This window comes from Taurulus bubalis, assembly GCF_910589615.1.
Source record: "Taurulus bubalis genome assembly, chromosome: 14".
In the NCBI taxonomy this organism is placed as follows: domain Eukaryota; kingdom Metazoa; phylum Chordata; class Actinopteri; order Perciformes; family Cottidae; genus Taurulus; species Taurulus bubalis.
In genome coordinates, this window is record NC_136602.1 from 23,949,487 (window position 1) to 23,964,625 (window position 15,139).

General features: G+C 42.7%; 1 protein-coding gene across 1 annotated transcript in view; it reads right to left on the reverse strand.

Moving 5' to 3' along the window:
• Window positions 1-8,808, reverse strand: part of shtn1 (shootin 1) — a gene marked incomplete at its 5' end in the record, with an annotated part of 39,212 nt that extends 30,404 nt beyond the window's left edge. Inside the window, 2 exons of the mRNA XM_079229817.1 lie at window positions 7,153-7,213; window positions 8,725-8,808. Coding sequence (XP_079085943.1) covers window positions 7,153-7,213; window positions 8,725-8,808 — 145 coding nt within the window. The remainder of the gene's footprint in view (window positions 1-7,152; window positions 7,214-8,724) is intronic.
• Between the last annotated feature and the right edge of the window lie 6,331 nt (window positions 8,809-15,139).

Here is a 15,139-nt window from a genome sequence, read left to right on the forward strand (position 1 = left end):
CTGACTGGTTGGCCACCCCTGGTCTACATAGTCACTTCATTATTACAGTCTACATAGTCGTGTCATTATTACAGTACACATAGTCGCGTCATTCGAGCTGGACGCGCCGGAGGGGGCGGGGCTTATCTCGTGCAGTTTTCATTTTGCCATTCACCATGGAAATAACCACTCTTTCTGCTTTATACTTGTTGTGTAAATCCCAAAAACCCTCATGTCTGGGTTTATAATATTATCCGTAGCTTTTTTTTTCTTTGAGCGGCGCCGTGTCCGCATGTTGTCCTGTGTGTTGCGCAACAGCTGTGCAGCAGCGGCGCTACGAGTGACAGGAAGTCCAGACGTTTGATTTAAACGCGGACGAAGCATTTCTAATTTCTTTCTCCGCTGTCGCCATGTTTGTTTTTACCGACTTCCTACAATCATGCTGACCCGGGACCTCCGCTGACCTCACCACAAAACAACACAGCACCATCTAGTGGCCTGAAAAAGAAATTGATTTCATTTTTCAAGGACCGACAAATTTATAATTGATTAAATGAAAGAGCGATACTTGGCTTCCATGTATCGATACAATATCGGCACGCAAAATATCGCAATACTATGCTGAAGCAATTTGTTCCCCCACCGCTAATATGTATATCTATCTATTATATCTATTATTTTACAATTTTCTTTTATTTATTTATTTATATCTATTATTTTACAATTTTCTTCATAACTCAAATACTTGAAATACACAAATCATGTTTTTATTATATATATATATATATATATATATATATATATATATATATATATATATATATATATAAATAAAGGCACATATTTACATATTAGACCTTTAAGACAAACAAGCAAGGTGCCTACACCGGGCTTTATTTAAATTATAATTATTTTCGGTTTTGTAATGCAACAGTCAATGCAACACATATTTCATATAAAGATATCTTGATTATTTGATTTGTGTGTATATGAAACAATAACTTAATCACAGATGTGGAAAGAAATCCTTCTATTGAAGAGAGTTCAAGGTCCAAAAGGACGACATGTTTTTGCATCAGAACTCAGTGTCCTTAAGGCTTTTAATTTCAATTGGATCTATCAGGAATGTGGATGGCCATAAAAGGAGAAAAGTGGGGTCATAAAACCCAGTAGGCTCAGCCCTTATATTTCATAAATTGGTTTGAGGCTCAAGATTGAACCCCAGTTGTGAGAGATTAAAAGTTCAACCCCTTCGTGAGCTAAAGGGTCCTGAGAAGCATTTCTGCAAGGACTTTATCAGTGAAAGTGTTCAGGTCAAAGGTTCAACAGCTAGCACAGGTCCTTCATTTTCACTTAGAGGCAGTGGTGGATTGGCCATAGGGAGTACCGGGAGTTTTCCCGGTGGCCGGTCAGTAATGGGCCGGCAGTGGCTGACCTTTTTTTTTTTTTTGTATGTATGTAAAGAGACCCAGTGGCCTTATGATAGGCCCAGTAGTCCCGCCCATGCATTTTCCAGACCCCCCCCCCCCCTCGTCCAATCACCTTTAATGATGAGCTAATGACACATCATTAGCAATCTGGGGGAGAAGAGAAAGCAAAAATGGAGAAAAAATGAAAAGGCGGTGCAGAAAAACTGAGGGAAAAGAAAAAAAAAGCTCTCGCAACTGATGCTGCTAAGAGCAGAAATATAATAAACATATTTGCTGCTGCGGGGGCCGGCGGCGGTGGCGTAGCCTCCGGCTCCGGGGCTTCGGCGGGTCCTGTCAGGTGGTGTCGGACAGTGAAAGTGAGGCTCCCGCTGCCATGGTGGCACAGTGCCATGAAGTGGAGCTTCTAATGAGCACTAAGACCCGTCTGTATGAACGGACTCACTCTACTGGTGAACTGCAGTAATACAACTGTTAAAGCATTGAGAACACGCTCTTGTATCAGACATGTATATATTTTCCACACGTAACATTCAACATTACTTAGCGTTAACAAGCACGTATCATTGTACTTTCTGCCTTCAAAGTAAAAGCACTTCCTGTTTCCATGCTCTTCACAATAAGAGTAAATAATGTAATAATTAAGCAATAAGGTACGAGAGGCAGTACTGTGTCGTGCAATAATGTACTGTTCAAGGGAGTTGTTAGGCCCGACGGTGGAGGGCCGGCAAACCCTTGAACTGTACATTATTGTAGATAATGTCATTTTTCTCCTCCATGATGTTTAGAGAACTTGCGCTGCGTCGGGAAATGACCAACGTAATTATCTCTCATTAGAAATTATTACGATTTTGTGGTCAAACCCTTTTCATTCCTCATCTCATTTTAGGGAGGAAGTGACGTTGTGTTGTCGTTCGTTATGCCAGTGTGGGGAATGCTAAGTGAGCTTGTTAGCTGTTACGTTTGAGCTAACGTTACTGTTAGCGAAGAGCCCCGTTGCAATACTGTGAACACTCAAGCAATACACCTGCAAGTTAAGGAAACCAACGTCTGCGAGTCGTTACTGCGGACGTTACAATATCAAAGTTTACTCCAACATGTTTGGTAACTGTCAAGCTTGAAATGACAACTAACGGTTGCGCAATTTAAATCTACCTGTTGTTTTTTGTTGCAATAATGTACAGTTCAAGGGTTTGCCTAACAACTCCCTTGAACAGTACATTATTGCACGACACAGTACTGCCTCTCGTACCTTATTGCTTAAATAAACTACACCTCGTGACTCATTCTCAACCAATCAGAATGCTTGATTTGATCTACCCGTATTATAACTATCAATACACTTTCTTCAATTGGACAGTGGGCCGAATTTGGCCGAATTTTTGTCCCAGTCCAGGCCTGCTTAGAGATACACTTGATGTCCGATTGAATTCGCAGTCATCTAAACTTTCGACAGAAGAAGAAAAATACTGTCCATCCAAAAAGTAACTTTCTTACCTCAAAATATTTTTTGGGTGAAAATGTGCTCATTGTTATGAGAGCAGCCTAAAATGTATAATCTGGATGTTTGACATGTACTGTACACCATATATCATGCATCACAATGTGTGTGCCTTTTCACTTTCCAACTCGATTGACATTTTTGGGAGAATATCAGGGACTTTTTGTCTTTTGGCTCTGATTTGGTCTCCACCAAGTCCTGAGATACATATCTGTCTCTTTGGCTGCTAAATGTTCCACTATGTTCATCAGAGCTTTTCAACAGTTGCTGCTGACACTGTTCATGAGAGCACGTTTCAAAGTAAAAAAACAACAACACAATAAAACACAATAAAAAGCTTCATGGAGCCTTGTCAGGCGGCAATCTACAGGTCTGATGAGTGAAGACAATGCGGAAATGCCTTCAACTTGCATTCCTTCTAATAGCCATCAGGGGGCGACTCCTCTTGTTGTAAAAAGAAGTCTGGCTGTATAGAAGTCTATGAGAAAATGATTTTACTTCTCACTTGATTTGTAAATGGAGTTAATGGTCTCAAGCTCTAGTTTCAAACAAGCGGCAACCTTTAGCCAACGCGGAAGTGCAAAAAAAATGCAGTTCTTCAAATGTCCACTTGAGGCCAACTGAGGTCTCAATAGCTAATAGCTCATAACTGTATGAGGGAATACTTTTTAAATCGCTCACCTGTTTAAATTACATTAAAGTTATGTATAGTCAAGGTGTTTTTTCGTGTAATTTGGGTGTCGCCTTAAGTCGCTTCGCTGCTAGCTGGGAGTGAGGCAGGCTGTGTCGACACGGACAAGATGGCCGCCAGCCGCAGCCACCCTTTGTTCTTCACAATGGCACCGTGTGTTTTCAGTCCATAAAAGTTAATTATAACATTTTGGTTGCTTACAAATAGATGTCTTATTCAGCGTTCGGTTGTACTTAGCTCCACCATCTTGTGTCACTGAAAAACAAGATGGCGACGGCCAACATGCCAAACTCGAGGCTTCAGAAGACCTCTCGGTGACTACGTCCACTTCTTGCATGTCGTGTGTCAGCTGAGCTGCAGAGCCGAGTCTCTGTGGACTCGTTATGAGCGACAACTTTCACATTACACACAGTCATTTCATCCACCGTTGATATGAAAGATATTGATTAGTGCAGCTTAAACTAAACCTTGGTAGTTTAGTTTAAATAGAACAGTTAGCAGAAAATAAATCTGGTAAAATTCCAAATCACAAACCGTAATGTTGTTTAAGCTGCAATCACACCTCGGTACAAAAAGAACGCCCCTGAAGAATGGCCTACCACTTAGCTAATTAAACATTGTGGCTGAGCAAGGAAGAAATTAAGCATTAGTGCCATTATTGTGGACAATTCCTCCCCCCGGTGACACCTAATTAAGAACTTGATGAACGCCGGCGCCGGACGATATCCACGTTCCTGCAGCGCCCTTCACATCAGTCATTCAATAGCACTTAGCTGCCAGTTTTCATCCGCGGCCTCGTCTCGGTTCCTCCATAATGCCGTGGCCACACTCAGCGATCTACGAAAGGACGCCTTGAACTAAATGACATGTTAATTATAATTACTGGTAGCCATGGTAAATAAACAGCGGTGGAAGTGTTGAAAGTGTATGCGCACGAGTCGACGGGGCGCTCCGACACGTCAACGTTGGCAGGCTTAATTGTAAGTTTCGACCTCCCCATCATCATCAATCCATCTTTTTCGACCCTTTTTTTTGTGCCTGTCTTTTTTTCCATCCTCCTCTCAGGAAAGACAGTGATTACCCCCGTGCCGACGGGCTGCATAATGGTATCAGCGCCGCCAACAGAGCAGTGAATTAAATTGTATCTGCAGCCGCTGTGAAGCCTTGATGAGGGGGGCAGATGCCTTTGTGGTGTTATCATTATAACACAATGGTCATGTTGTCATCAACCTTGCCATTGGCAATTGAAAAGGCATGATTGTGTGTTGGGGGCTTTTCCTCCCGTCCTCCCCACCAACCCCGCTGCCCCACCCCCAGCCGTTTCCTTGTGAATAGGAGCAATTTTCTAAGAGCTATGAAATCACGTAATAGGTCCTAATATGCAGCTGCTTGGCACAGTGAGGCAGCCTCTATTAATGCGGAAATCAAACACAATATGTGTTTTGGCTGGAGAATCGCTGAATACACAAGTACGGGCCAGATTTATTCAGACGAAAAGCCACACAACTCCAGCGTTACAAAGACAAACTATTTGCTCTATCTTTTGACATGCGGAGCCCTATTTTAAACCGGGTCCTCACTAAAGTGCTCGTAGCAAAGCATTCAACCTGGAAGGGAAATCATTTTGAAAAATGTAATGGTGGGACAAAACATTTAAAATGTGCAGTGTTTGGAAACAGGTTTGAGATGAAAGCTGAAACAGTGACATTGCCTGCCTTCTGGTTCACACATTATTACAGCTGTGGAGGTTTGTTGCCTTAACTGTTTGGGGCCCAAACGAAAAGGCCCTAAAAGGCTTTAGATTTATGATGGTGTTAAGATATAACAAGATAAAAATAGTAATGTTGTGTTATTATTCTTACTCATTATACCCCAAACTAACTTTAAAAAGGCCCCATAACACAACATGTATGTAACTGAACTGTATACTAACTGTTTACTACTGAGAAATGTTATTTGTTGCCGATTGAGATCTGATTAAAAAAAAAGTATATATAAAACAATTAAAATATGATGCATTATAATTCGTTTAACTTTTTAACATCATATCAGATCCACAAACATTGTGTACATGTGTGCTTAAACTGAGCGTACACGCATCTTACACACAGGTGTGTGGCCTTAACCCAGACACAAACGGTGAAGGTGAAGGCCTGTTGTCTCACTGTAAATATACACCTTTAGATGCAGCTCACATTCAAACCGTATTCAGCAACAAAAGAAAAGGCTGTAATCGGCTTTAATTAAACAATATTAAAACCGTTAGTTTACAAATGGTTTGCACAAATGTATAAAGTATAAAAGCTGGAAACAACGCAGCCACCACTGACATCTAATTCTATAAATAGCTCAAATACTAATAATTGCGAAGTCTTATCTTTATCTGGAACTGTGCAGAAACACAGAATGAACAGAGTCAATAGACATGCAACAAAAAGCTGAGCATGTAATGCCAAGGTTATGAATGAAGCTTCAAACTTTGACAGCCATAAAGCATTAATTACTTAATGACATAACTATGAACTAAATCATTTGCTAGATGTCCTCACTTTCACCCTCATTTCTTGAACACTTCCCACTTATGAATGTTTGTCTAATAATTGCAGTGAATGTCTCATCTTCGGCTCACAGATCAAATTCATATTTCCTTATTCTTTCGCAAGTATTTTTTTATTTCTTTCGCATATACTTAAATATAAAAAAAAAATGTATTACTTGGCCCACATTGGTATCTCAGGAGAAACATCATTCACCGCCTCGTTTTATTAAAAATCACCGTCACTTTTGTGGAAACACTTCCACGCCTTTTTAACCTCGGACACTATTGTCTCAATTTGTAGTTTTTCTTTATTCTTTTTCTTTACCTCTCCTTAGAGAGAAATGGGGCGTAGCAGTTCAGCTTGAATGACTCTGATTCCCTCACAGGGATGTAATTAGCTGAGTTTTTTTGCTGTCCGTGACGTTATTAGTGTTGTATGTTCGTATCTCACGGGGACACACACCCACGGCGTGGCTTACTCACACCGGTGAAATACACTCTGGTTGGATTCCCTTCCAGCTGGCTATCTGCCCATGCTGACTCTGAGGAGGGAAGAGGAGCTCGGTTGTAAAGTGAACTGGCGTCAGCTCACTGGACTCAGTCTGCAGAGCTCCGCCCCCGCCGCCAGGTGATGGCTAATTACACTACAGTTCATTTAGCTGACGCTTTTATCCAAAACGACTTACATGTTTGCTCTATACACCACAGACACAGCAAGGGGAGCAGCTAGGGGTTAAGTGTCTTGCTCAAGGACACACCGACATGGACGAGCAGAGCGCGAACCACCAACCCTCTGATTGAAAGACAGGCATGCTAACCACTGAGCCACAGTCGCCTAGGCCCTTGGTTCCCCAACAATGAGCCCGCCAAGTGTGGAGTAAATCACATGTTCTCAAGGTATGGATGGGCCGACACAGTTTGATTCGTCCGTGAGTTAAAGCTTGTTTATAGAAGGAAACACATTCTGCCTTAACCTCACTTTCCACATGCATTGACCCCAGAGTGAGACACTCACCTTGCTGGAGCTCATTGAGCTTCTTGATGGCTTCATCTCTCTCCTCCTCCAGCTTCTTGCACTAGTGGAACACAGACAGACAGAGAAACGTCAACGGAGGACCACTGCTCTAATCCGCCCTCAGCCAACTCAGGACACTGAGAACCAGACCAGACATTTGATGCCAGTTTGAGTTCATGAAAAGTATTGCGCTTTAATACCAAGCCCTCGCTCGGGTTACCTAATAAGGGTTTCTGATACTAATGAGGACTCAACAATTTAGAGAACATATATCTGTTTTGGATTATTTTGACCAATTGCAATACGATTTCTGATTTTAGAGGGAATGATCACCTTTACATCATTATTCTATTTTGTATTGAAAAAAATGATGGTGTCAAATTCAATCCATATGTATTTATAAAGCAATTCCATAGTTAGCCAATGTGCTGTGCAATCAAATTATAGCAACAACCATAAAAACAACCCAGTAAGAACACACAAGACATGTTTAAAATACATGAGTTTAGGCTCTATATCGTTAGATTTAAGTCTTCTTCAATACAGCATAGTGTTCATTTAGTAAAGTACGACCCCCTTAGAGTCCAACAGACCATGAAGCAGGGTGTGACCGCGGGGCTACAAGGTGATCGACGGCCAGAGACGTCACTGGTTGCAAAAAACAAGATGGTGACGGACAAAATCCAAGTGGCCCAAATAATGAGCTGGAGGCTTCACAACCAATGAGTGACATCACGACCAACACGTTCACTTCTTAAAGTCTATGTTTGGACTACAGAGCTCAGAAACTCAGAAACACCGTCCTTGTTTTCAAAAGTGTAATCGTGTAATCTTCTTGTTCTGCTGGGTCTGGTTGGGACTCAGCAGGTCAAAGTCATGACACTGAGCCATCCAACCCAGCCTGCTGTAACACCGTGACACCACTCCCACTTTGTTCCACACCTGGCCACTAGAGGTGCATGTCATGGAGAGGTAAACATGGGCAAACAGGTCGTTTTTGAACAAACAATAAGTCATTTGTCTTATTGACATCGTCTAAAGAAGCCTCATGTGGACCAGAAAGCTCCCACTACTGTTCTGGGTTCATACACGTTTTGACCAATGGATTCCAGGACTTTTCCATGACTTTAAACCACATTTCCATGACAAAAATCTGGGTGTAAACAGTAAAAAGTGAGTAAATGTAGCATTTAAACTAACAATGAGAACACAAAGCAGTAAACCTTAAATGACACAAATGAATGAGACAATAGTTTGATTAAAAGAATAAACATTTATATAGATGCCTGTATGTATGCCTGCTTATATTTTGAGTCTTTCTTTTAAAAGCATATTCATTATTTCAAACTCAGCGTAAATGAACGTCATGAACACATGAATATAACACATTTACATGACTTTTACTAAACTTTGGGGATTTTATTTTTTTGAAGGACTTTTCCAGGCTTGGAAATAAACATTTTAAAATCCCATGACTTTTCCAGGTTTTCCATGAGCGTAAGAACCCTGAACTACTACTTGATCCCATGGTCCTGCTAGATGTGGGTCTATCTGACTGATAATAACTCTTACCTCCATGGCTGCTGTCTCGTGCTTCCTCTGCAGGCCCTCATACTCCTGTAGGGCTGTGGAGTGGAAATGACACCAGAACGCCATGTTCAGTAAATCACAGTCAAGCAAATGTGAGTGAGGAACGGAGAAGTCACTTCACCCTGTTTAATAATACCAAGTGGGAACCTCTCCAGCATGTGAAACCTCCTCATCCAGTGACTGTGCTCTGCGTCCTGAGTCACCTGACTACCACAGCAGGGACCTAACGCTCTGGAGGTTTGCATATTTGCCTTTGGTGTAACTCCAGTCGCAAAATGAACTGCCTTCGGTCATTGATTTGGGTTATTAGATCATCTGGATGGTAGCTGCCAAGATTAGAACATAAACCCAGGTGTGTTATTGAAAACATTTACACCTATTAAATACTTCATGAGAGCAAATGAATGCATTTAGGTGAACAGGTTCTTGTTTTTTTGTAAAGCTGAATGTACACTAAGCTTTCATGTTAGAGTCAATGTTATAAGATGTGCTGTTGAATGTAACGCAGACATCAAAGACGATGGAAACATGTGCACAACATGATTTGAGTTTAATACAATCTCCTGCAATCCCCCTGTGGGTCATGACCCAGTCTTTGGAAATGACTGTGCAACAAAAACACACACTGAATCCACCACAAACACACACTGAATCCACCACAAACACACACTGAATCCACCACAAACACACACTGACTCCAACACAAACACACACTGAATCCAACACAAACACACACTGAATCCACCACAAACACACACTGAATCCACCACAAACACACACTGACTCCAACACAAACACACACTGACTCCAACACAAACACACACTGACTCCAACACAAACACACACTGAATCCAACACAAACACACACTGAATCCAACACAAACACACACTGAATCCAACACACACAATGAATCCAACACAAACACACACTGAATCCAACACAAACACACACTGACTCCAACACACACAATGAATCCAACACAAACACACACTGAATCCACCACAAACACACACTGACTCCAACACAAACACACACTGAATCCACCACCAACACACACTGACTCCAACACAAACACACTGACTCCAACAAAAACACACACTGAATCCAACACACACAATGAGTCCAACACAAACACACACTGAATCCACCACAAACACACACTGAATCCACCACAAACACACACTGAATCCACCACAAACACACACTGAATCCACCACAAACACACACTGAATCCAACACACACAATGAGTCCAACAAAAACACACACTGAATCCACCACAAACACACACTGAATCCACCACAAACACACACTGACTCCAACACAAACACACACTGACTCCAACACAAACACACACTGAATCCAACACAAACACACACTGAATCCAACACAAACACACACTGAATCCAACACACACAATGAGTCCAACACAAACACACACTGAATCCACCACAAACACACACTGACTCCAACACCAACACACACTGACTCCAACACAAACACACACTGAATCCAACACAAACTGACTCCAACAAAAACACACACTGAATCCACCACAAACACACACTGAATCCAACACAAACACACACTGAATCCAACACACACAATGAATCCACCACAAACACACACTGAATCCAACACAAACACACACTGAATCCAACACACACAATGAGTCCAACACAAACACACACTGAATCCACCACAAACACACACTGAATCCACCACAAACACACACTGAATCCACCACAAACACACACTGAATCCAACACACACAATGAGTCCAACAAAAACACACACTGAATCCACCACAAACACACACTGAATCCACCACAAACACACACTGACTCCAACACAAACACACACTGACTCCAACACAAACACACACTGAATCCAACACAAACACACACTGAATCCAACACAAACACACACTGAATCCAACACACACAATGAGTCCAACACAAACACACACTGAATCCACCACAAACACACACTGAATCCAACACAAACACACACTGACTCCAACACCAACACACACTGACTCCAACACAAACACACACTGAATCCACCACAAACACACACTGACTCCAACACCAACACACACTGAATCCAACACAAACACACACTGAATCCAACACAAACACACACTGACTCCAACACAAACACACACTGAATCCAACACAAACACACACTGACTCCAACACACACAATGAATCCAACACAAACACACACTGAATCCAACACAAACACACACTGACTCCAACACAAACACACACTGAATCCAACACAAACACACACTGAATCCAACACAAACACACAATGAATCCAACACAAACACACAATGAATCCAACACAAACACACAATGAATCCAACACAAACACACACTGCACCCAACACAAACACACACTTAATCCACCACAAACACACACTGAATCCAACACAAACACACACTGACTCCAACACACACAATGACTCCAACACAAACACACACTGAATCCAACACAAACACACACTGAATCCAACACAAACACACACTGAATCCAACACAAACACACAATGAATCCAACACAAACACACAATGAATCCAACACAAACACACAATGAATCCAACACAAACACACACTGCACCCAACACAAACACACACTTAATCCACCACAAACACACACTGAATCCAACACAAACACACACTGAATCCAACACACACAATGAATCCAACACAAACACACACTGAATCCAACACAAACACACACTGAATCCAACACAAACACACACTGAATCCACCACAAACACACACTGAATCCAACACAAACACACACTGAATCCAACACAAACACACACTGAATCCACCACAAACACACACTAAATCCAACACAAACACACACTGAATCCAACACAAACACACACTGAATCCAACACACACAATGAGTCCAACACAAACACACACTGAATCCACCACAAACACACACTGAATCCAACACAAACACACACTGAATCCACCACAAACACACACTGAATCCAACACACACAATGAATCCAACACGAACACACACTGAATCCAACACAAACACACACTGAATCCAACACAAACACACACTGAATCCAACACACACAATGAATCCAACACAAACACACACTGAATCCAACACAAACACACACTGAATCCAACACACACAATGAATCCAACACAAACACACACTGAATCCAACACACACAATGAATCCAACACAAACACACACACTGAATCCAACACAAACACACACTGAATCCAACACACACACACACTGAATCCAACACAAACACACAATGAATCCAACACAAACACACACTGAATCCACCACAAACACACAACGAATCCAACACTAACACACACGGAATCCAACACAAACACACACTGACTCCAACACAAATACACACTGACTCCAACACACACACTGAATCCAACACAAACACACACTGAATCCAGCACAAACACACACTGAATCCAACACAAACACACACTGAATCCACCACAAACACAAACTGAATCCAACACAAACACAAACACACACTGACTCCACCACAAACACAAACTGAATCCAACACAAACACAAACACACACTGACTCCACCACAAACACAAACTGAATCCAACACAAACACAAACACACACTGACTCCACCACAAACACAAACTGAATCCAACACAAACACAAACACACACTGAATCCACCACAAACACAAACTGAATCCAACACAAACACAAACACACACTGACTCCAACACAAACACAAACACACACTGACTCCAACACAGACACAAACTGAATCCAACACAAACACAAACACACACTACAAACAGAAGACAGTGCAGTTAGAACAGATGTTATTTTCCTCATGGAACAAATGTAATCAGAAACTAAATTCAGCTCCTCGAGCTGCTCATGAATCACGGAACAGGAAGCTGACTCAGGTGACGTTTCCTTGCAGAGAGTCAGCTCTGAATCGAAGGCTTTGTAAAGGAAGCAGAAAAGATTGTACAGTACGTTCAATGGACAGCAGGAATAACTGAAGACCAGCTGTTGTTGGATTTAAAGTATATCAAATTAACAATAAGCAGAGAGAGAGAGAGAGAGAGAGCTCCTGTGCTGAGGTTCGGTTGATAACCTTCATCCTCTGTGGTCTGATCCACAAGAAGACCACATGGCCTGATGTTCATGTCCAGAAGAGTTTGAATAGGTTTTGGAGTTAAAGGCAGAGCTGAAGTCTATGAACAGGATGTGTGTGGAGGTGTTGGTGATTCCAGGTGTTGCAGGGCGGCTGGTTGACTGCATCCTTATCAGTCCGATAAGCTTGGTAGGAAAACTGATCTGGATCCCACAGTGGGGAGAGGCAGGATTTCAGATACGATGAATGATGCGCAAACGTTCTTTAGCCACAAATGTTGATTCAGCTGGTGGCATTGAGGTGGAATGGTGGAAACTATTTAATGTATCTGCCGTAGACACAGCAACAGGAAGCAATTAGAGGTCAAGTGTCTTGCTCAAGGACACATCGACATGGGCTAGTGGAGCCAGGGTTCGAACCACCGATCCTCTGATTGAAAGACGGGCATGCTAACCCCTGAGCCACAGCAGTTCGGAGGTGTAGTTGGTGTCAGTCATCGTGTGTGTCACCAGCTGCATTAAATATGTCCTAGGTCTGTGTTTGTTTTGATGGTTTGTTAATTGGATTACATTAAAAGTGGCAGAAACTTGCCAAATACTCCTCCCCGCCACAAGGAGGGCGAACAGCACTTCAGCTAGCGGCTGTAACGCTAGCTGCTGTAACGCTAGCGGCTGTAACGCTAGCGGCTGTAACGCTAGGGGCTGTAACGCTAGGGGCTGTAACGCTAGCTGCACTGCTGTAACGCTAGCGGCTGTAATGCTATCTGCTGTAACGCTATCTGCTGTAACGCTAGCTGCACTGCTGTAACGCTAGCGGCTGTAACGCTAGCGGCTGTAACGCTAGCGGCTGTAACGCTATCTGCTGTAACGCTATCTGCTATAACGCTATCTGCTGTAACGCTAGCGGCTGTACCGCTATCTGCTGCAACACTAGCTGCTGTAACGCTAGCAGCTGTAACGCTAGCTGCGCTGCTGTAACGCTAGCAGCTGTAACACTAGCTGCTGTAACGCTATTAGCTGTAACACTAGCTGCTGTAACGCCAGCTGCGCTGCAGTAACGCTAGCAGCTGTAACACTAGCAGCTGTAACACTAGCTAATGTAACGCTAGCAGCTGTAATGCTAGCAGCTGTAACACTAGCTGCAGTAACGCTAGCAGCTGTAACACTAGCTAATGTAACGCTAGCAGCTGTAACGCTAGTAGCTGTAACACTAGCTGCTGTAACGCTAGCAGCTGTAATGCTAGCTGCAGGAACGCTAGCAGCTGTAACACTAGCAGCTGTAACGCTAGCTGCTGTAACGCTAGCTGCTGTAACACTAGCAGCTGTAACACTAGCAGCTGTAACACTAGCTAATGTAACGCTAGCTGCTGTAACGCTAGCAGCTGTAACACTAGCTGCTGTAACGCTAGCTGCTGTAACACCAGCGCAAATCTCAAAATCAGCTGGTCTGGAGCGGCAATTTACTGCTTAACAATACATTGTACTTCATATACTTATAAATAAATCTAGTGAAGTAAAAAGTCAAAATATGTCCCTCTGAAATGTAGAGGAGTATAAAGTATATCATAATTGTACTTATGGTCAGTACAGTAGTATTTGAGTTAATGCTCTATACTTTCACTCCTATGCAGACCAAGCTGGACCAGTACACGGGTCGGACCAACAGAGAAAGGTCGACCCAACTGGTTCAGTTCAATTCAACTCCCAGTATCTTTGGAGTGATAACACTCTCTGAGGTGCTGAGGTGACTAGTTCAAGAATGTTTTTTGCATTATCATGACTTACCCTCGAACATAAATAAGTTAAATCATGTTTAGAATGTGCAGAACGTTTTTAAACACAAGTATGTCTCCTTCTGAAACACTACGAGCTCTTAAAGTCCAGGTGGTTGGACATGAACACAGAGGAATGCAGCTTCACAGCCAGTCCACCTGCTGCGCGTGGACTCTGACCGTGAGAACACACTGAGAAGCAGGTGGAGAACTTTAGTCCCGTGAATAATGACAGTACTCCACCACACCGGAGCCTTCATGACCATACCGCGGCTTCACCTGTTCACCATAACGCCATTCAGACAGTTATGAAAGGCAGTGCTCCAAACTAACTGATCACGGTCTGTCGCTGGTTTGGAGCGCGAGCTTCTCCCGCGCGCGCGTCAGAGGTCGGTGCCGCGCGGACCCCGTGGGTACCCGTGGGTACCCGTAGGTACCCGTATGTACCAGTATGAGCTAGTATGACCCAGTTTGAGCCAGACGTACCT